General features: G+C 38.7%; 1 protein-coding gene across 5 annotated transcripts in view; it reads left to right on the top strand.

Moving 5' to 3' along the window:
- Positions 1 to 23,562, top strand: part of cacna1bb (calcium channel, voltage-dependent, N type, alpha 1B subunit, b) — a 164,757-nt gene that overhangs the window by 78,420 nt on the left and 62,775 nt on the right. For 3 of the 5 annotated variants that reach the window (XM_067574850.1, XM_067574849.1, XM_067574846.1), the window contains exons 6-15: positions 1,073 to 1,176; positions 3,097 to 3,212; positions 3,315 to 3,404; positions 6,518 to 6,607; positions 8,100 to 8,321; positions 8,421 to 8,533; positions 8,725 to 8,837; positions 9,958 to 10,089; positions 22,629 to 22,701; positions 22,985 to 23,102. In XM_067574850.1, the coding sequence (XP_067430951.1) occupies positions 1,073 to 1,176; positions 3,097 to 3,212; positions 3,315 to 3,404; positions 6,518 to 6,607; positions 8,100 to 8,321; positions 8,421 to 8,533; positions 8,725 to 8,837; positions 9,958 to 10,089; positions 22,629 to 22,701; positions 22,985 to 23,102 (1,171 nt within the window). The remainder of the gene's footprint in view (positions 1 to 1,072; positions 1,177 to 3,096; positions 3,213 to 3,314; positions 3,405 to 6,517; positions 6,608 to 8,099; positions 8,322 to 8,420; positions 8,534 to 8,724; positions 8,838 to 9,957; positions 10,090 to 22,628; positions 22,702 to 22,984; positions 23,103 to 23,562) is intronic. The other 2 variants (XM_067574851.1, XM_067574848.1) reach the window with 1 other exon arrangement.

Raw genomic sequence — 23,562 nt, 5'->3', positions numbered from 1 at the left:
GTGTGTGTGTGTGTGTGTGTATACCAGATATTCCTCATGTTGTGGGGACTCACCTCCCTTATGAGGACAAAAAGTCCCTGTAACATAAATCATTAATTTAACATAAATCATTCATTTTAGGGTGAAGACTCTGGTTAAAATGAAGGTTAGTTTAGGGTTATGTTAAGGTTAGGGTAAGGGTTAGGGTTAGGCATGTGGTGGTTATGGTTAAGGTTAGGATAAGTCTCCAGGAAATGAATGTTAGTCAATGTAATGTCCTCTGAAGCAATGGAAACACAACTTTATGTGTGTGTGTGCGTAAGTCATTTACAGTAATCAACCCTCAGCCATGACGGTTCATACTGGGAGACTGAATTGTCACCTATTTGTCTGAGGACAATTTATTCTAAGTGGATGTTCATGAGCAGTAACACTTGCTGAATTAAACAGTTGTTCTGTTGTGATAGAAGACTGAGCTTTTTGTTCGTGGGACATTTGTTGGTGGTAGGAAGCACACAGAGATAACTGAGACGTTTTTTAATTACTCTTTTCAAATGGAAAAGTTGTCAATATTTTTCGAACAAGGCAAGTTGGCAAAAGTTTTTGTTCAGTCCGCCAAGTTACTGAAAAATGCATTGCTATTCACAGCTGTGGATGGGAAATAGGAATGTAGGATCAAAGACATTCATACATTGTCATCTCAAAGTGGGTCATTGAAAACCAAATGTCAGCCCATTTACCTTTTATTTAGGACATGTTCATTCTCCATTTCTCACTAAAATGATTCTTTCCAACTTGAATTCAGCAGAGAGATTATAGTGAAACATTTGGTTATTTCAAGAAAAAGAGATAATCTAGATATTAATTAGCTTTGGTGACCTTTTACATTTTGGATTTCCCGCATTAGGTTATTACGTTTCATTGTGTATCTCACAGTGATATACAGAAAAATTAATTATATATATATATATATATATATATATATATATATATATATATAATCTCGGGTGAAATGTGTGTAATAGTAAGGACTTAAATTCTTAAATTCTGTGTTGTTTTGATGTTGTGTCTTTATGTGTGTTTGTGTGTCCAGACTAATGATGTGGTAGGAAACACCTGGAACTGGCTCTACTTTATCCCTCTCATCATCATCGGCTCCTTCTTCATGCTCAACCTGGTGCTCGGTGTCTTATCAGGGTAAGTCATTTTGTAACACAAACACACACATTTGAGGTCAGCTTAAAGCTCAGATCACATTACATGTAGTAAAGGCTGATTTACTGACATCAAGATAACGGAGAGGCTGTACTGGGGTGTGTATATATGTGTGTGCATAAGCATGTATGTGTGTGTGTGGTTGATGCCCTCCACATGTCTATATCGAATCGTTGGCTGTCTGTGTCAACCCGTCCTTGAAGGTAGGTCGCAGTGGTTTCTCACAGATGTCAGGGAACCGCTCCAGGCTCTGGTTTTGTAGGATGCACAAATGTAGGCTGCAGTCGATGCCACGTTTTGCAAAGCTTATCTAACAAATAAGAATATCAATCAATTAGCACTACATCATTACTACATCAGTGTTGCAAGAAATTACTGAGGCAATGTTCAAATCTATGTCTTGTTACACTGAGTGTGAGTAGTGACAGAACAACAAACGTTGGACTTGGCTGAGCTTAAAATCATTGAATAATCAGGTCTTGTAATTTTTTATAGCTTATTAAATTGAATGTCAACCAATATTAACCAATATTGATTTCTTTGCCATGTTAACTTGTAGACAAACATTCTGCAGGTTGTTCTACATTGATGTCGTCACTTCTGCAAAACTCAACTAACTTTTCTGTGTGTTGTGTGTCAGAACAACATTCTAACCTGCTAATACTGGTTTTAAATACTGGTGTTTCTCACTGTTGCAGATGAAGGAATCTGTTCAGCACAGATGAGCACTTACATACAGATCTGTACAACCTGTTGATGATAACGTGTTTGTTCCCCGCTGAACTCATGTTACGTCACATAAGCTACATCTGTTTACAGAAACAGGCTAACATTAGACGCTAATGCTTGCAAAGTCCAGTAATAAAACACAGATGAGACTATGCACATCCGTTGTAATAGTGTTAGCCATAAACAGAATATCTTATACATGATATTAGTGTTTACTTATAGTTGAGGTTGTCTTAGGGGAAACACTGCAGCATACTGCTCCATCTGTTAGCTAACGTTAGCCTGTGCGGTGCTGGCAGTTTGCACCGGTCTGCACCTTCACAAGTAGTCATCATCACTGTAGCGCCACGTTGTGTTACCAACTTCCGGTTAAAGTATGGTGCCTTCTGGATACGTACATACTCAACCACACACCGACATACATACTTACTGCAGTGCAAACATAAATACATTCTCACACTCATATACATAGATACTTACATGAACACACACACACACACACATATATATATATATATATATATATATATATATATATATATATATATATATATATATATATGCAGGTATGTATGTATGTGCATGAGAGTATGCATGTATGTGCAGTATTCAATTTTGGCCCCGGTGGCTTCTCATAGGTGAATGAAAGGCACATTGTAAAGCGCTTTGGATAAAAGCACTATATGAAATAGTCCATTTACCATTAGCTTTAACTATATCACTATATATGCTATCTAGATATAATTGTAATATGCTCAATATAATTACGTATCCTGCGGTAAGTCCTAAATCTGATACTTATCTGACAAGCTGCCATGAAACTGCATAATGGTCTGTCAGGCCATTACATCACTCTTCACAGTTTTTCCTCTTCATCTCCATAGTTCAGTGTTCCGAAATTTCAGAAAGATCTGCTAACACAGCTACAGCTATGCCAACGGCCTTTTTCCTCTCTCTTGGCCCCAACAGCTGCCCAGCTGTCACCTTCGCCCCACAGTTAATAATCCTTCATAAAAATATTTGAGCCAATTCAGTGTCTCGTAGATGTGTTGCTCTTGTAATGCTTATAATCTTATTTGTTGTTGTAACATCCGACTTGACAAATATGATCAAATGTTCAATGAATTTCCTCTTTCTGTGTATGAAAAAATGTCTCTGTATATGTTTCAACAGAGAATTTGCCAAAGAGAGAGAACGTGTAGAGAAGAGGCAAGAGTTCCTGAAGCTTCGGAGGCAGCAGCAGATCGAGAGAGAGCTCACCGGATACCTGGAGTGGATCTGCAAAGCAGGTCAGACCCATCTCTGAAACAACGTGAGAGCTGCAATGTATTTGTTAGAAAAACGTAAAAATTGATAGAAAGTCCCTCTTTCCTTTCTCTCTCCCACTGCAGAGGAGGTGTTGCTGGAGGAGGAGGATGAGATTGCAGAGGAGAAGTCCCCGCTGGACGGTGCGTGGTACAAGAGGAAACAAAACCTTCCAGGTGAAAACAGGGCTGAGTATCTGTTGCCTGCTTTACCATGGTCCATCACCACAGGAGGCCGATGGTAAACCAGGCACAGAGAGGTACAGTTCATCATTTCCATTTTAAGGATAGATTTTTGTACAGCATCTACAGTATGTGTTGTGCATAAATCCTTCCAAAATCATCGATCAGTCACATTTTTCCTGTGTGGAGTGGAGTGTAGGCTTAAATCAGACTCAGACACACTGTACAGAAATAGTTATCATCCAGAATGATACAGCTGCATCTTAAAGACCCAATCTGTTTTTTTCATATCCCATCTCACAAAATTCAAAATATTGGCCTGTTAGGTTGATATGATTGTTGGTTTGATGTCATTTGACACTAGCCTGGTCTTTTTCCTTTATTAAAACTGTCTTAAGAATAATTTGGAGCTGTTGTCAGAGCAGTAAATCTTAACACCTAAACCAGCAAAGTGCAGGCTTATTCACAGTTAAGTGGATCAGTTGAACCCCAGAGGATTTTAGTTGAAACAGGTATTGAGAAAACATGATAATCTGTTTGGGGCTTTGACAGGACTCAAGGGAGTCTGCGTCCAGCACATTAACCCCCCAGTAACACCACTACATGTCATTTATATAGATTAAACAAGAGGTGCTGGTAGGTGTATTTTGTTATCTATGAGGCTAGTGTCCTACCTTTTTTCTAGTCTTTATGCTAAACTAATATAACCAGCTGCTGGCTATAGCTTTATATTCACTGCACAGACTTGGTGTTGATCTCTCATCTTACTCTTGGGAAGAAATATTGAACAGTTTGAATCAAACAAGCTAAGCTGAAAATTAGACATATACTTTAATCTCTGGTTTTAGAATGATTTTAATCTGTGTCACAAGAGATTTTTTACAGAACACCACAAATTCATAAAATCCTGATTCAGAGCGCTGTGTATACATTTTCCAAAAAAAAAGAAGAAGAAGAAATCTCCAACAACTTTCACAATCAAATCTTTCAACATTCATTGTTTGTAACAAAACTCATAAATCAAACAAAACATTTACTATATAACCCTGGAGAAATCATATTAGACACTATTTAAATTGTCCATCTTGCTTTCTTTTACAGGCTTTTGAGACAACGTTAGCAAACTTAATCACAACAAAATTAAATACCCATTCCAATTTTTGATCATTGATAAACAAAAATAAGATTTCGCAGAGATGTAAAATTGCCATTCTAGTACAAAAAGAAAATGAGAGTCACTTTCCATTTCACCCAAATTAACACAGCTCACACAATCACTTCTCAAGTGCAGCTGGCTTAAGCTTGCAGCTGGATAAGCAAAATGTATCATATGACTCAGGGCCACATTTTAGTTTGATATGCATACATGTACTTCATTTTGGTAACAATTTTCTTTAAACCTGATCTTACTTTTTAGTTAACATTACAATATAACATATAAGGTATAGCATGTGTAAGGTGGTTCCTGAGCTTTACATTAACCCCGACTGTGTAGCTGCAAAATGTGCTGTTTGTAAGCAGAGCAGCCAATGACATGGAAGTGCAATCATAAAATCAGCACTTATGATCAGCCAGTTGTTTGAGTGCTAATCACGGTTTCCGCTCTCTGCTCCTGCTGCCTTTTTATCTTTCTCTCTCTCTCTCTTGTGATGTCAGTCCATTAGGCCTGGTGTGAAGGCAAAGGTTAATTAGTGGGATTTACAGCTATAGTCTGATTGGATTTGTTAAAGTAAATTCACTATACCACACTTCCCAACACACACACGCACACACATTTTCCAGTAGACGGTCACACACTGGAAACACATCCATGCTGATGGTTCCAGTAAAGTGACAGCACCCAGCGGCCTTATTTTCTCAATTAGTTACGTACGGGGGATTAAAATGTCTGAGTCCACAGCCGTAGAAAAACCACTCTGATGTTGTTAGAGCATGAAATACGGAGTTGGCCTTCGTCAGATGAATGACAGGTATGAGTAGGTAAGTAAAAGTGCCAATCATAGCTGACTGACTGACTCAGTAGAGGTGATTTTAAAATTCGTTGTTCAAATATGATGTATCCACCGTTTCACCTAATCTTGTGATGATAAGAAATTGAAAAAATGATCCTGTATAACATTTTTGGCAGGCTGGATCATTTTAAAATAATTTTCAAATATAAGAAAAGTCCCTCTCCACTACTTACAGTACATCTTCACTCAGTTCATGTCTCAGGATTCACTGCAAAAATCTTATCAAGTCATTTTTCTCTGTTAATTGTCTTTATAGTCATATTTTCTTAAAAGATTTGAAAAATTCTGCAAATGTAATACGATTATTTAAATATTTTTCAAATGCAAGTTCATTTTGTTACAAATGTGGGACGTAACGGCTCACTGCTGTCCAAAGTCAAGTTGAAGTTTCTTTGATTCGAGTGCAGCAACCTCCGTTATCCTTCTTGAATCCAACTTGTTTTCTACTGGAAACACACTGAAATGTTCTTTGTTTGGCTTGTTTTAAGAACATAAGGTTTTTATGACCCACTTATCGATGGAGACGGTTTGATAAGAAGTGAAACTTTCTCAGCGTTCCTCCGTCTCAGAGCCTCATTCGTTTTTGCTGCCTGGTTTCGCCTCCCAGCAGCCTTTTCAAGCGAAGAGACACAGGGTTGTAGATCTGGAGAATGAGCCCACCACTCTGGCGACACGCAGGAGGTCATGTGACGATCACATTCATGTCATGCTGGCAGTTTTTCATTCCAAGGCTGGCTTCAAGCAGGAAGGCAGAAAATCTCCAAATGAAAAACGTGATTGATGCCTGCTATTCATAGGTTTCAATTAGGTCACCCCTCCACTTTGCCACACACACACACACACACACACACACACACACACACACACACACACACACACACATACGTATATATATATTGCAATGAAAGGAAGGTTGTTAAGTTGAAATACAATTTGAAAATGCTGGTTTTTTTCTCACATTTCTCTAATTGATTCCTTCACTTTGACAGATTTATATTAAAGAATAGAAAACATCAGAACCAAATTCTATTGTACAGTAAGTCTCACATTACATAATTATTTGTTCCCTTCCTGTCTGTGCGCTTCTCTTCACAGTCCTGAAACGAGGCAAAGCCAAGAAGGGTAAAAACGACCTGATCGGTGCTGAGGAAGGAGAGGATCCTTTCGCAGACATCTCCTCTGTTGGTAAGCCTCACATCTCTTTATCCACCGCCAACCAACAGATCACCTCTGACCTTCACATACTGTCGACCTTTACAATAAAAGCCACTATAAAAGCCTGTCTTCTACAATGAACATAACCATGTCCTCTGACTCTCCGGTCTCCATTTATCAGATTAGTATGTCATGTCACCTCTACACTATAAAACATATTAAACTGTATCTTATATAAACTTAACAATGGACATCATAGAAGCATATTTAACACCATCTGGATCTAAAGACCTGAAGCTTGTTTCTCCCGGTCGCAGAAGCATATCACCTTGAGGGAAAAGATGTATAATTAACTTTTCTAATTAGATTGTTAAATTAAAATAAGAAGAGAATCACCTGCAGCATATTAGAATTAGACTTTTTAATATTAATGGACTTCATGGTTCCACACAAAGACAACATGTAATTGCTTGTCTGTGGGATGGAAATAAGCATAAGCATGATAATTGAAACCGTTTTGTTGCCTTCACTTCAAAAACGAAACTTTTCTTTTTTCTACTGATGATCTCATTTCATGACTGTTTTCCATGAAATTAAGTGCCAAGGGAATAGATGCACTGCGCAGGCAAACGCCGTCTCTCATCTCACTTCACGACACTTCACGCCTGCAGTTCTGCTGCATGACACAAAGGTATTAAGTGCGTTTTCTTTAATGAGCAGCTGCAAGTCTAATTCACGGAGTCTTCAAATGAATTTACGCTTTTCTTTCCTTAGTTATCACTTAGCTTTGGCCACAAACATCTGTCTGCTTATGAGCAGATGTAAAGTTGAATGGATTCCTACTCAACCATACTGTCATGCTTCTGTCTCAAAAAACTGTAAGGTCTCTAATTTCCTGTAGCTGGTGGCTCAGTTGTAATGCAAACTCTTGACACAGACGCATGTGAGTGTAGCCAACTGATTTTTGCAGTTTTGGTGACCAGAGGCACCAGTGCAATCCTGGCGCTGCTCAGGAAAATTGGCACGAAAAGAGGCTGGAGCAGGATGGATGCATCGTTATCTGGAGGAATAAAGCATCAGCAGGTGGAGACATTACAAAGTGTTCATTTCTGGGACGTCCGAAAATATCAGTCTACAGCAGCCTCGGTGTTAATGTAGCAGCAATCCAAATGTTTACTGAAATGGAAGGATCTTACATAAGCAGTAAGCAGTTGACGACCACATTACTTAAAAAAAAAAAAAAAGTTCAGGCTGGAACTGTTTCTTGGTCAGAGGGAAGCCAAATCAACACACATGAAGAGCTGTTTTCGCTCTGAGGATCACCAATTAACACCAACCACTAACATTTTTTTTATTATAATTATGATCTTGATGAGTGGGGCGATGATGGGGAAGGTGCTCATCACGGCAGCAGGAAGAAGATAATGAAAACACACGCTGTGAAAACCGTTCAAACAGTGACAAATATCAAACTGCTGCACACTCACACTTTCCCTCTCTCCCTCTTCATCATCACTCTCAGCTCCTCCCGGCTCTCCGTTCGGTCGGGCCAGCGTGAAGAGCAGCAGCAAGATGGACAGCTCCTCTTACTTCCGGCGTAAAGAGAAGAGGACCCGGTTCTTCATCCGCCGTATGGTGAAAGCTCAGAGCTTCTACTGGATTGTTCTGTGTCTGGTGGGCCTCAATACACTGTGTGTGGCCATAGTTCACTACGACCAACCCGAGTGGCTTACAAGAGCCCTCTGTAAGTCACACACACATATACATACTCATACTAGCATGCAGTTATTGGTGCTGACGGCCTCTAAAATCGGTTTTGTTATTCTGTCCATGTTGAAAACAGACACAGCAGAGTTTGTGTTCTTGGGTTTGTTTCTGTCTGAGATGACTTTGAAGATGTACGGCCTTGGAGCGAGGAATTACTTCCACTCCTCCTTTAACTGCTTTGATTTTGGGGTAAGTTACTGTCTGCTCTGACACACAGGTAGATATGTCACATTGATATAATGTTCTGTCTGTCTGGATGGTAAACAGGTCATCTTTTAGTGGTTTATGAAAAGATTTGATGTGATGCTTTAAACCTTTTTTTAACAGCTTGTTGAAACAGAGCCAAATACAGCCGGTTTACCCTCTGCTCTCCTCTCCAGGTGATTGTGGGAAGTATTTTTGAGGTGATCTGGGACATGATTAAACCAGGAGCGTCGTTTGGTATCAGCGTGTTGAGAGCCCTGCGACTGCTCAGGATATTTAAAGTCACCAAGTGAGTTCATTGCCAAAAACACACACACACGTGAATCTATACAATAAGCACATTAGGCTTACATTACAGAAAAAACCTTGCTTTCAGTTTTTGCACATCCACAACTGTCAGTCTTCAAGGAGCTCTCTGTTAGCTAACTTTTATAATTATATTGTTTCACTAATCATGAATCAATCAAAATGGATGTACAAACAACAATAAGGCATAACTTTTCATGTTGCAGATTCAAAAAATGTGAAGAGCTTTTGGCAAAAACAGGGGTTTAGTTAAAGCTTGCTGCTTACTCACTGACTGGGTGGAAACATTACAGTTCTGTTGACATCAAAGCATGATGGGAAACGCAGTGCCAAAAGAAAAAACGAACTGTGTCAAAGTCCATGAACTTTTTTTATCATTTTACGAAACAAAATAAGTCTCAGAATGTCCCATCAAAACGGTTCTTATTTCCCTGAAGCATTGACACTCTCCTCCATCATTTTATTTTCTGATCTATGCTGTTTGTTAAAAACTTATTACCAGACTTCTTTTTTCCATAAAATGGACGTACCATCCCCATACCAACTGATGGCATTTCTTAACAGCCTGACATATTCTGAAAATAACAATATAAGGCATTACACCTGTGGGCCATGCTGTCATTTCAACAACTACATTCACAAAAAACTTTTTTAAAAAAACTTAAAGGAAAAACATGCTCAAGATCTGTATGAATTCTGTTAAAATAGGGAGATTCAGGGTTTTTGTGTGGCAGGAGCAGCACTTGAGGGCGGTCTTAACTCTTTTCTCTGAACCGACAATCCTGTTAGAGTTTGATGGCAATCCTTTTATTTCTTTAGATTAACACTAATCCTGTGATTCACTGAAACTGGCAGCTGTAGACTCTGACACACTGATGTTGTTCCATGCCACCTACAGCTCTTAGTGCCATTTGTTCACTTCTTTCCTCCATTTCTTTGTTTCCCAGCATTATTATATTTCTTCCGTCTACATCAGCTTGTTTCATTCTTCTTGCTTCCTCTTTCATTGCCTTGTTTGTCAGTTATGTATTGTAGCATTTCAGGGAAAAAAACAAAGTCATTCTGTGTCTTCAGGGTGTTTAAACACTATTATTTCCTCTCAGATATTGGAACTCTTTGAGGAACCTCGTGGTGTCACTTCTCAATTCCATGAAGTCCATCATCAGCTTGCTCTTCCTCCTCTTCCTCTTCATCGTGGTCTTTGCTCTGCTGGGCATGCAGCTCTTCGGAGGACAGTGAGTAATCTCTTAAACCTGTCCTACTCTCTGACTACTCTTTCCTCCTCTTTCTGTCCATCCACGATTTCAACACACACACACACACACCCAGACAAACACACACACACACACACACACATATCTGCTCCTCTTCTCCTCTATCCATCTCTCCACCTGGCCCTCCTCCCAGTGTGTGATCCCTGGCCCGGCGTGGCAGTGGTGACAGACGTGTTGACGCAGCAGGTAGCTGGCAGAGCAGCAGCACCAACTGCGGCCCTTTGATATCACTCTCAGCAGGAGCTCCATGTCTTCTAATGACAGGAACACCTCATGATTCTGGGCTGGCTGCAGTTAATCAAAGGGCTCGAATCCAGCCCCATATGACTCAACTCATACACACACATTTTATTCTCTATCTCTTCACATATCACTTTTTTTCCACACAGATACTGTGTGTACTTTTTTTTTTTTTTTACATGCATTGACAGTCTTTCAATATCTGCACAGTTCTTTAATTTACAACATATCAGTGTGTCGTTGAGCTGTGAGTTCTGAGGTAATTTTTGCAGTTTTGCTTTAAGTTCACTGGGAAAGAAACCCTTAATTTATTATTTACCTAAAAGTCCCTAAAGGATCATTTGAGTTTATTACAACTTGGATCTTATTTTCTTTGTCATCATAATAACAGTATAATATGGAGCACGGTAACATGGCTACAATGAAGTCCACCATTTCTAGCAGGAAAGTAACATGAGCGTTGGTTTGTGATGGACCATTTTGGTAACAATTTTACCGTTTGCCTTACTTTTCTGTTGCAAATAGGTTTGAGTAGCCTGAGTAACCTGTACCTCACATTAAACTTGATGAGTATAATGTTATTATTACATAAATGATAAATGATGGCCAAAAACTGTAATATACCGAAATATAAATGTATCTTATTAACCATGGGATGGAAAGTTTGGATTGGATTTTGAGACTTTCCTCACAAGAAGAATTACAGGACTGGTCAATGACCTGTTTATATTTTCTTGATGAGTGACCTCTTGTGGTCGTGTGGATAATGACTGCGGACGCACAGAAGCAAAGGACAAAGCACAACGTTGTTTTAACACACCGCAAAACCTCTGACAGAGGATGTTGAGGTTGATGGTTGAGCAGTAGTAGTCAGACATTAAAGCTGTTGTTTGCATCTCGTCCCCTGCCAACAGTCAACTTTCATTTCTTTCTACCTTGACCACATGTCAATTTAACCACACTTTAGAAGATCAGAAAACAGTCATATCACTTTTAACCACTTTTGTAATGATCTTATGGGTTGTTTAGGAAGGCACTGACAAATGATTGTCATTAATTTTATTACCACATTTTATGAGGACTCTTTGAAGTTTAAGGGGTAATTATTTATTATAATTTAAAACCTCAACCCCTGAATGTTGTTTAAGCCCCAGTCTGCTTTTACATTAAAGAATGAGGTGTTCAACTAGTTAATATAAGGATAATTTAAGAGACATGGCCCCTAATCATATGACTATCATATGAGATTATGGGATTTAGCTTTTCTAAGTTGTCTGTCAGTGATAGGCTTTGGCATTTTTGGCAAAACATCTTGTTTTTTCTAGTCATAAATATTCAGATCATATTTCTAGTCGTAAATATTCCATTTTGTTTGTTATTTTGGTTTAAATTGTGCAGCCATGCTCTGTAAATGTAGTCAAAGTTTTGTTCCTGAGCCAGTTTTCTTCAAATTATTTTTGTTAAACAAGAATTAAAAAAAAAATTAAACATGATAGTTTTTCTTTGGGTGACACATGATGTGACGTACAAACCTAACTGTCTTTTTTATATATATATAGCCTTTAAAAGGTCAGAATCTTCACTTGTGGCAGGATGTCAGAGCAGTGAGTCATTCATAAAAATAAACATAAGCTTTTATTAAAAGCATCGACCTCAGATTGTAGCCATCAGTGTGTGTTGTCACATATTGCCGCCATTGTGGCAGGTAGTGTCCACTCCGAGGTGAAACGCCCCTTTTATATGAAGTCACGTCTCCTCGGACTGATGGCCTTCACAAACACCTCACCACAACTGGATGTCTTTGAAGCAGCAGGCTGTTGCCATGGCGCCGAGCCTTACATCAGTCTGCACCATCATTAGCATTGCATCAGTCTCTGGTGATGGACAAGTGTGAGATGTGTCTGACGTCCACATGGTGCTTCCAGCCAGCCAAGCACATCAGGCTCAGCACACTGTTCTCTGCAAATAACACTCACGCTTTGAGCCCTACATTTTTACTTAAACACAAGAGTAAGTTAAAAAAAACCAGACAGATAATATCACTTTATGTTTCAGAAAATGCTGAATTATATCAAAACCAAGGAAAACACTGCCATTCATCAGTCAGATTATTACAATTGTTTAATGAAAAATAGGCTTTCAACCTGAAACAGAAAATTAAATGGCTTGTCAAGAAGAATAAGAACAAAAGCTTTGTTATATCCAAAATTTATTTTTGGCTCAGAGATTATGTTCCTGCTCAAAACACCAAAAGTAATCTCCTGGTAAAATTGTGAGACTTGAAAGATAAACAGCTTGAGGCAGAGAACCGTCTCCCTGCTGAGACTCACAGGACATCACCGACTGTTTGTGATCAGCTCAAAGGGAACGTGCAGGATTTACTGTAATAATAATGATTTTTTTTCTGCTTGCTGCTTTAAAGGTACAGGCATCCTTTGTTGATTAACTCTGACTTTTTCAGACACAGAACTGATGGCATTTCATATTTTTTGCTATATGCATGAGTTTATTAAAATAATGAGGTTTCTCAGTAAAGCACCAGAAGGTCTAACAATCAGTGTGCAGTGTTGATTAATCAATCCATAGAGACAATAGAGAGTCCAAGTCAGCTGGTTCCAGCTTCTCAGATGTGAGGGGTTGAGTGTTTTTCATTGTACTGTGTCACTGTAAATTGAGTATCTTTGGGTTTTGGACTGTTAAAACCAGCAAAATCTGAAACATCCAACTGGAGTTAAACTGTTTCCCACTCAGTGTAAAAAAATAGTTTTTTGAAGTTCACATTTGCAGTACCTTCACCACATTCACACATTCGTCGTCCTTGCAAACTAATGCACAGGCAACAGTCTAATAACAGAACTTATATTTGCTCTCATTGAATTTGAGTATAAATTCTTTAATATGTATTTTTTACAGCTGTATACTGCAGTTTAATGCAAAATAACACAAATCTGTTTGCTAATTTTAGCTCTGTTTTGGAAAAACCGCTGCAATTACAGTCATTTTGGGTGACTGGATTTTGTGAGATCCAAGAGGGACTGATTAGTTGCAACCCTAGTCTATACAGCTAAACAGTGGGATGCCCCTTTGTATTCAGCCCCCTCCTCATGTTAATAAAAGCCCATTTCTTTTCTTGACTTCTCATGAGGCTGCATGACGTCAGTCTCAATGCTCTTTTTCAATATCATACCGCCGTTATCTCCAGTCCACTTGTACATGCCCGCGTGTTCTCAGAGATGCGTGTTGCATTCACCTACACAATGTAAATCTGCTTCTATTGTCTGAAGAATTAGATATGGGGGGCATGGGCATGAGCTTGTGGGGAGTTTGGCCTCACATGACTCCTGTTGTGTGGATTGATTTAATGAAGTCTCTGTGGATGCCACGTGGAAGCCAAACAGCACGCTCCCAATCCCTATTATCAGAGTAAACAGAGGTCGGCACACACAGGCGCAGCAGCAAACCACTGCTGCCGTCCCTGCGCTGGGCCCACTAATCCTCAAGGAAGGAGGAGAGGACGGAGGAAGAAGTGTTGGAGAGGGGAAGAGATGGTGGGGAGCAGGAAAGGAGGAAAGGAAGTAAAGGAGGGAGGAGGAGGAGGAGTCTGAGGCAAAATGGAGAAAGTGATGGAGGGATGAAGGATGGTGGAGAGAGGGGTGGGTGATGGGGGATGGAGTAATGAGACATAGAAGGACAAAGGTAGAAGGGGAGGAGCATGGGGAGAGAAAAAATGATGACATACCAAAGGAGAAAAGGCTTATTGAATTAGTTGCCCCTCCCCCCGCTCCTCCAACTCTCTTCCCTCACCCCTTCCCACCCCACCCCCATCTCCCTCACGTAACCCATGTACAGTACATATTAGAGCCAGACCGATATATGCTGACTGATATTATCAGCTGATATTGGGTTTTCAAATATTCACCACATGGCCAATAGTATGTGGACATCAGAACATTTCACCTGCATGTGAATGTTGAACATTTCCTCCAAAAACCATGGGCATTAGTCTGCTGCTATAACAGCCTCCAGTCCTCTGGAAACGCTGTCCACAAGGTTTTGGCTGCAGGGATTTGCTCCCATTCAGCCACAGCAGCATTAGTGAGGACTGACTCATAGTTGGCGTTCCAGTTCATCCCAAAGGTGTTGGATGGGTCAGGTCAGGGTTCTGTAACAGCTCTTTAAGGAGTCGGCTTTGTGCACAGGGGCATTGTCATGTTGAAACAGAAAATGGATCTTTCCCAAACCACTGCCACAAAGTTGAAAGCTCACAACTGCCAAAAAATCATTTTATGCTGTAGCATTAAGATTTCCCTTTACAGGGAATTAAGGACCCTAAACCACAGTCCCAGACCAAAACTATGTGGGTGTCCATATACTTTTATCTCTATAATGTATATCTGTATCAGCATCTTTTATTGGCAATTTTTTGATCATGAATTTGTTTGTTGTTTTATTTTTCTATTTATAGTCGTTCAAAATGGACTTTTACCTGATGTTTACTCTTACTTTCCTGTTCAACTGTGAGCTATCTGTACTCTGTACTCAAGTATGTCTACTACACAAAATGTTTTTGTTACTTATTCATGTAAAAAAAAAAATCTAATTTCAAATATCAATATCGGTATCAGCCTCAAAAATCCAGGATCGGTCAGGATCGAGTACACATGCATACAGTACACACACACACACACAATATCACAGGATCTGCTCTGAGAAGGAGAAACCAGCTGTCATTTTTGCAGATGGTCGCTGTGGTAACAATGTGCTCCACATCCTCTCCTCATTTTTACAGACCATTCTTCTTCCTTTGTCCTCTCTTCCTTCATGTGTTTTTTGTCCCCAAACACATTTTTTCCCCTCTTGCTTCTCTGACAGCTTTACGTGGTACATCACATGCTTGGAATTATATGGTTGTTCATAGACGTGTGAAAGACATTTCATTCATTCCATACAGCAGAAACATTTCAATTTGAATTTTCAATCTCTGAACCCATTTTTTAGGTCAGTATTTATAAATGGCTTTTTTGGAAACACATTTACTGGAATGTTACTGTATAATTCATAAGCTCTTGCATGCATCTTCTTTTATTGTGTTGTTTAATGTCAAATGTATTGTGATGATCCTCTCTGTCATGCTCTGTTATTCAAACTGCTTACATACACCTTGATATCAAATGATATTCAAGATGGAATTAAATGTTCATATCTGATGTATTTCAATTGTTATCAGGCAGTAAATGGACACTAGGTATTTATTTATTCAACAGCACAATTCATCAGCTCAGTATATTTAGAAATGCTTTACAGGAGTATTTGATAATTTGCAAATACCATCAAGGAACTCATGTAGGTACAGAATGCCATTCAAGCATATGAACAATACTTTTGTCTGTCTTTGTCTGAAATGCTGAAATATTTGTTAAGAGGCATTCAAAGGGCTCTGTTTTTGTGACAGTGTGTGGAACATTCTGAGGATTTTTGTTGGCAAAAAATCTGAGGTAACCACACAATCAACATCCAAAAACAATATGTATAAAATCAGACAACCAACATGCAAGCATCAGATAAAATTAATAAAATAATTAGAGGACTATTTAAAAACATTATGTGATAAAGCTTTAAAATCACCAATTGGTATGAAGGAATCTAGCTTGCGGTGTGTATGTATATATATATATATATATATATGTGTGTGTGTGTGTGTGTATATACACAGGTGACAAATTAAAGGAAAAACCAACATAAAGTGTTTTAATAAGGTGTTGGGCCACCAACAGAACAGCTTCAATGTGCCTTGGGCATTGATTCTACAAGTCTCTGAACCTTTCTGGAGGGATGAACACCATTATTCCAAGGATATTCCCTTGTTTGGTGGTTTTGTGATGGTGGTGCAGAGTGCTGTCTAACACATTGGTCCAAAATCTCCCATAGGTGTTCAATTGGGTTGAGATCTGGTGACTGCGACGGCCATAGCATATGATTCACATCATTTTGATACTCATCAAACCATTCAGTAACCCCTCACGCCCTCAGGATAGAAATGTTTCATCTTAGGATAAAGGTGATCACTCAGAACAATTTTGTATTGATTTGCAGCGACCCTTCCCTCTAAGGGGACAAGTGGACCCAAACCTTTCCGGCAAAATGTCCAACACAGCATAACAGAGCCAACAGTTACCCTCACTGCATTCAGACCTTTAAGTTTTTAGTATGTATGTATATGTGTGTATATATATATGTATATGTGTGTGTGTGTGTATATATATACATGTATATGTATATATGTATATATATGTGTGTGTGTGTGTGTGTGTATATATATATATATATATGTATGTATATATGTATATATATATATATATACACACAAGGTAGTTAAGAAGTTATAGGGAGCAATGATGAATATGAAAGTTGTCATTAATGATAAAGCATAACATACTGAGATAGACTGGGTTTAACTGCTTATGTTAAAAAGGGCCAACATGACAGTACAAAATATCTCAGTGGTTAAGTGCAAACATAAAAGTTGACTGAAGAAAATTGTTATGGTTTGGATTGGTTTTGTTTAAGTCTACTGTCAAGCCAAATTCCAAAGTATTTGTAGAGCTGCTTGGCTACTATTTAAAGTTTTTATATATAAGAATATAAATGGTAAATGGCTGCATTTATCATTGCAGATAAGACACTTTACTTGGTCTTACCTGCATATATACCCAGGGCTTGGGTTGGACTAGAATTTGTGGAATACATAATTATGTCATCAGCATACAAAGTGACATTTAAGTTCAAATTAGACAGAATGATAGTATTTATGTATAATGCAAATGGTAGTGGACCAAGAATAGATCCCTGTGGCACCCCATTACAGTTGACAGGAGGGCTTGAACAACAATTTGATTCACCATTTTTCCTTCTTTCCTTCCCTTTAAGTTAAAAGTGGAACCAGTTTAGCAATCTTTTGCATCTTCTTTGCTTTTTCACTTTTTTGTGACATAGGGCATAAAAAGGGAGCAACACAATAATAATTTTAAAGAGAAGAAAAACAAGTGCTTTGACAATCACACATACTGATAACCTTTTCCTATTAATTCAGTGACATTTGCAGTGGTACCACAGTTGTGCCAGGGTTTTCTGGTGACAAAAGTACCAAAATCTTTCCAGGCCTTTTGTGTTCATGTAATGTAGTTGTGCTTCCAGTTTGTTCTGAGTGACATTGCATTACAAAAACAGAGCCCGTGGAGCAAAATTTCAAGCCACAGCTAATAACACCATAATTTATGGAATGTATTCGGTTTTTTAGTCTTTGATTGTCAGATTAATTGATACCTGGTAAAAAACAAAAAATCAATTTTCCAATACACTGAAAAGAATGAACATTCCTTTCTTGATTCCTTGAAATGAATAACAATAGCAGCAAATTATGTCCTGGAAGTTGAATGTAACATTAGCATTTTCCTTTGCAACACATTCTTGAAGTGAGCAATACTATCTTGAGCTAAGGCAGAATTCTTCAGTGGTTTCAAGACACTCTTACATAATTAGAGAATTTTTAAATTGAGTTGAATTTGTAGCAGGTGAAATGAAAAGATCAGACTACTGGAACAATTCCTACTTCTGGATGAAGATGACCTACTGAACAGGTCAAGAACTACGCTGAATGTTGCCTCAGCTTTTAATATTTTCTTCTTTCTTCAACCCAAAATATTTTTTGCGCACACACCTCTTATTCTGAGATTAATTGACATGAAATTAAATGATGAATATCAGCAGTTTCGGTTATTTGTCCTGATTTAGTGGAATGACCAACCCATCCTTATGCATCTCTGTGTCAATCTCTCATTGTCTTCTTCAGTTTCAAGACCATGGATTCAGGTTTTGGCAGGTTTGTTGGGTCATTTATAGATGGGTCTGGGTGGCGGGGGGAGTGGGGTGGTTGGGGGGGGGGGGCTTCTGACAAGATTCAGATCCTATGTGTAGAAAATGTGCATGTGCGATGAAGATACTAATGATCTTTAGTTGGACTACATTATGAAGTTAACACAAAATAAATCGGCAGCCATACATCTGTGATAAATGTAATTGTAGTGAATATAAAACCCAAAATGTTTCAGTTTTTTGTAAACCCAGTATTGTTGGGTTTAGAGAGCTGAATCTGGATCCAATTTGTTAAAATACACAGGTTCATGAACTTCTGCCTCTATCAAATCTTTATTCAATCTTTTATCTGTGCTCTCATTTTTGTTAACATAGAACAAAATATCAGTCTTTGAGTTTTAATCAAAGTTTTATTACTTAACACTGTTGAGAGCTTAGCCTGAAATGATTTGATACGGGATACAGATGGGTTCGGATTTGATAAGAGAATTATTTGCTATGTTAGGGCTGCACGATTCTGATCAAAATGAGAATCACCATGTTTTCCATTCAGAATTGAGATCATGATTTTCTCCCACGATTCTTATGGACATAATTTTTTTAAAGAAAAAAATATGAATTGCAATCCATATTGTCTTCATGCAGACAGAGCAAACGATGTGATTAGTAGCTACTGGTACTGTAAATGGCACATAGCTTTTTTTTAACAGACAGCTCATATGCAACTGCATAATCATCTAAGTCTGTTGTCTACTATTTAGAACACTTTTGAAAGATGCTGATTAAAATATTATAAAATTGTATCTAATACCTAGCTCACCTGTAGCCAGATGCAGAGTGACTCCTAAAACACAGAGGCCTAGTCAAGTTATGAAGGGAGACTGATATGAGGAGCCTGTTTCCGTACTGTGTGATCCTCAAGGATCCTCACAGTCTATAGCGTCAGACTGTTAAAGTCATTACTGATAGAAGTCAGGCTCATGTAATTTTATTCAGCTTGACCATAAATGATCACAAAATGATGAATTTTTCACATTTCTGCGTCGACTGCTGCTCGTCACATTATTGTATAACATTAGAGCAGAACAACACGAACAGTTGTGGGCAGTCACTGAGTAGCATTTGTTTAGCAAAGTATTAATCCTGTCTTTTTATAGTGGTAACCAGAGCCATATCTTTGGCTCACTTAGATAATAAATCTATCGATTTATGTGAAGTGGCTGCTGTAACACTTTAATTTCCCTTTGAGATTAATAAAGTACTCTATCTATCTATCTATCTATCTATATGAGCATCTGTAGTCTTTTTAAGGCTCCAACTGTGGATGTTTGAGTGGTAGGACAACAGGGATTTTCCTCTGAAGTTTTCCTGGCCTTTTTGTGAAGTTTCAGGTGATTGTACTAATTTGTGGTGTTTTCTTGCAAAGTAAGTTAGGTGCTTTTGTCATCATCGTGTTTAAATCCAGTTCCACACAGCAGACTGCACAAAAAAAACATTTCTTTCACTACTCCACATTTTACGATTTCCTGTCCCATCTTTCCGTGGAGTTACACTTTCTTGTGATTTGTTGATGAAGCTCAGGGAGAAAATAGGATCATTTATTTTCGTGCAATGGATCTCCCTGCTAATGCAACCACAGCAGAATTGTTATCGTGCAGCCCTAATACTACATTCAGTTTTGTTAAAATGTTATAAATCCCAGCCTCAAAAGACAGTTTTAGAAGTTGTGTGAAAACAGCTTTTTTTAAGCAATAGAGATGAAAAGGATGGAAAGCATTAAAAATTGTTCTGTAATATATTCAGTCATTCTTTTATTCATCCATTCATTCCACATCTGTTTTATCTGGTATTGTTTGTGTTTTCTGTGACTGTCTTTTCCCTGTGCTGAAGTGTGTTCAACTTTCCTTTCAGGAGTGCTGTTGTATTGAGCCCAAAACATACTGGCACTGTAGGATGTGTCAAGATGGCTGCCCGTTTTCTGTGTAAACCCTCTCCACACACAGCTGTAGTTCTGAGGTGCTGAATCATTCACCAAACAAAAGCAGCATTGCTTGGCATATCCAGGCTACCTTTGATTTCTTGTCTTGTCAGCTGATAGCATGTCTTCTTCTGTGGTCTTATAGCTGTCACAGTGGACAAGAAGAAACTCAAATACACAGATCACTACAACTAATACTAGATAATTTAAAGATAATTTTAAACTACTCTATTAGCTTTACATACAGATGGTTAATATGCTGTGTGGATTTGTTGACATGCTGCATCACGGTGCCTCCGATTTGTGCATATGATATATGTCACATGGTGTAACCCTGCGCTGCAGAGGCAGTGTGTTTTGGACTTGAAAGTTGGAGCCGTTGCTCCCTGGTGACTGGTGTTTCCTGCTGCTGCATGTCTCTCTCCTTCTGTCTCATCCATTATCAATACAAGACGACTCCTTTCATCTATGAATACACTCCTTTCTCTCTCAAGCTGTTAAGAAATGTGAAAAACTTACTCCTACACATGTCTTTTACTTCTATCTTTGTGAGGACTGATTTGAGTTTTAGACATTTTTGGAAGGTGAGGGCATTTCATCGGATCCTCATTTCATTCATTCAAAGAGCTGTTTGAAGGTTAAGGTTATGATGAGGGTTGGGTTAGTTTTGATGCTTAAGGAATAATTCTAGCTCTTCCATTAGGGTGTTATATTTGGGGGTTTTGCCACCATTTCGCCTGGTTTTGATAGCATTGTACTAATCATATATGTGCAGTGTATATATATATATATATTTACATATCTATAATAGATAAAAGTTAATTTCAGAGATCTGGAAACATAGTGACACCAGTAAAAAGTTCTATGGGGCACGAAACTCAAGCAGTGAAACAATCAACAGGTTGTAAACAAGCTGATAGTTTATAAGAATGATCTAAACCACTTTATTTGGAGCTGAAACTAAATATTGGTAATAATCCCGCATTGCACGGCAAAACTGTGTGCACAGTGGGTTGAAGTCACTGTGATGGATATTTACAACAGGCAATTTGAGTTTTCTCATCAGAATAAATATGTCTAGCTTGTTGGGGTTTTTTTTTACAAACTGATTGTCTGACTGCTCGTGTTTCTTGCCCTTTCATGGTTTCTTATAGTGATGTTGCCACATTTCCAGCTCTAAACAATTAACATGGCAAGTACAATGTCATCATTACTGATAGATACTGTGAACAAAACGACTGAAATTAGATCCAACTTGTACTAAACTAAATTTATCCTTTGATGTCCAGCTGGAATTAAACTGGTGTACTTATTTAGATGCAGCAAATCAAATCTTGAATAAAGCTAGAACGTAGTGTTCTATCATAGGCAGAGCAGACGGTTACACTGAGCCTGATTGCATCCGGCTACACAACACAAGAGCTACAGCATCTGAACAACAACCCACATTAGCTTTCTCGATAAGGTCTCCTTCTTATCTAACTTACAAATATGAACACACGTCTTGTCCTGCACCTTACCTTGCTTAACAAGCCACCAAACAAACATTCACTGGGGAAAAGTGCACCGCTAACGTCAGTTAGCTAGGCTAGGCTAGGCTAAATGTCACTTCTGACCCGTTAGATGTTGGTTTGGTCATTGCTCTTCAAAATCCCTGTTAGTTACACACTGTTTGTCCATGACTTGTAGCTACAGCAGTTTGTTAACTTTGTCTCTGTTCCGTACGCTGTAACGTTTGTAGCCTGCCAGCAAATGTCAATCAAACAAGACATCGACACGCCCCCCCCCCTCCCCAGCTCAGACAAAAAGGAGCATTTCTGATATTTTATCGAAGACCTTTTTTCTTCATTCTAATAACTTTTAATACATTTAAAAAACATGACTTTATTTTTGACTGCAAAGACAGATGATGAAGACCAGGTTTAGAGGCAAATGCACTATGCATTATGTAATTGAAGGTCCTCACAACTATAGAAGTACAATCGTGTGTGTGTGTGTGTGCGTGTGTGTGTGTGTGTGTGTGCGTGTGTGTGTGGCGTCGGGGCATTGTGGATTGACAATAAAAGTGTTATGGACGAGGAGAAAGAAGAAATGGTGCAGCAGTGTTTCTAACAACTGCTTCTTTGCGAAGAAGAGGTGTGGATGTGTCTGTTTTTGTGCCTTGTCATGTTTCTCATGAGCAGAAACATGTTCTGTTGCTTAGACAGTTCAACGACAGGCTCCTAACTTTGGTTTCTTTAAAATGATATTTTTAATTTTAATCCTAATCTTTAAAATAAATACATTTCCCTGTATCTTCTCCTGAACCGCAGGCAGATGCCATTAAACCCTGACTAAAACTACATTTGTTTTAACATTTTTCTGTTTTCCTCCCTTTTTAATTATGTTTTTGTGATTCTGTTTCTTTTAGGTTTAACTTTGAAGATGAGACACCAACAACAAACTTTGATACCTTCCCAGCAGCCATCCTCACTGTGTTCCAGGTAAGACCACCCTTACACACACTTACCGCACAACTTCTGAATAAATGAGAGAATATTGACTTTATGGAAAAAGAGAGATTGTTATCACTCATTTTAATTAGAGGGAATGGCTGGTCTGTGTACCTTCTGTCCCCTAATGAGCTTGCTGATAATCCTTCAATTAGTCTGTGCTCATAACCCTTCACTCTGTGAAGTAATTTAAATCTACACTGTGTGAGATTTGCACAGTGCATTACAACCCGCCCGTTTCCCGGCATCATTTTGACTCTCTTGTCTTCCTCAGATTCTAACTGGCGAGGACTGGAATGCCGTGATGTACCACGGGATCGAGTCTCAAGGAGGTGTTCGCCGCGGCATGTTCTCCTCCGTCTACTTCATCGTCCTCACGCTCTTTGGAAACTGTATCCTCTTTGACGTCCTGTAATTAAAACTGCAGTGTGTTAGAGTCAGAAGGAGCAGTATCAACATGTGGAAATGGTTTTAGGTTGGGATTTTGGGATTTTGTTATGTCCCAGTGGACACACACAATTTTGGCCCGATATTAGCGCTACAGAAATGCTCAGAAGATCATCAAAATCATCTTTTGGGGAACATAAATATCTAGAAAAAAGTTTACAGACTGCCAGCAGCTTTTGCTATACATCATGATTGGCCAGTTTCTTTCTACCTGATGATGGCACCACAGAAATGGTTTGCCAGATTCGTCCTATGGGAGCCATTAGTAGCACCAAATTTCATGTCAACCTGAACTGTAGATGTCGATATCCTGCACAGCACCAAAATATTGGCCCGAGTCTGACAGGCAGACTGACAGATCGACCAAATCACCATTCTCTGGCTCTGCTCCTATAACGTGGGAAG

The sequence above is a fragment of the Thunnus thynnus genome, chromosome 19, assembly GCF_963924715.1.
Source record: "Thunnus thynnus chromosome 19, fThuThy2.1, whole genome shotgun sequence".
Classification (NCBI taxonomy): domain Eukaryota; kingdom Metazoa; phylum Chordata; class Actinopteri; order Scombriformes; family Scombridae; genus Thunnus; species Thunnus thynnus.
Note: the sequence above shows the minus strand (reverse complement) of the source record. Positions and strands in the feature narration are given on the sequence as shown.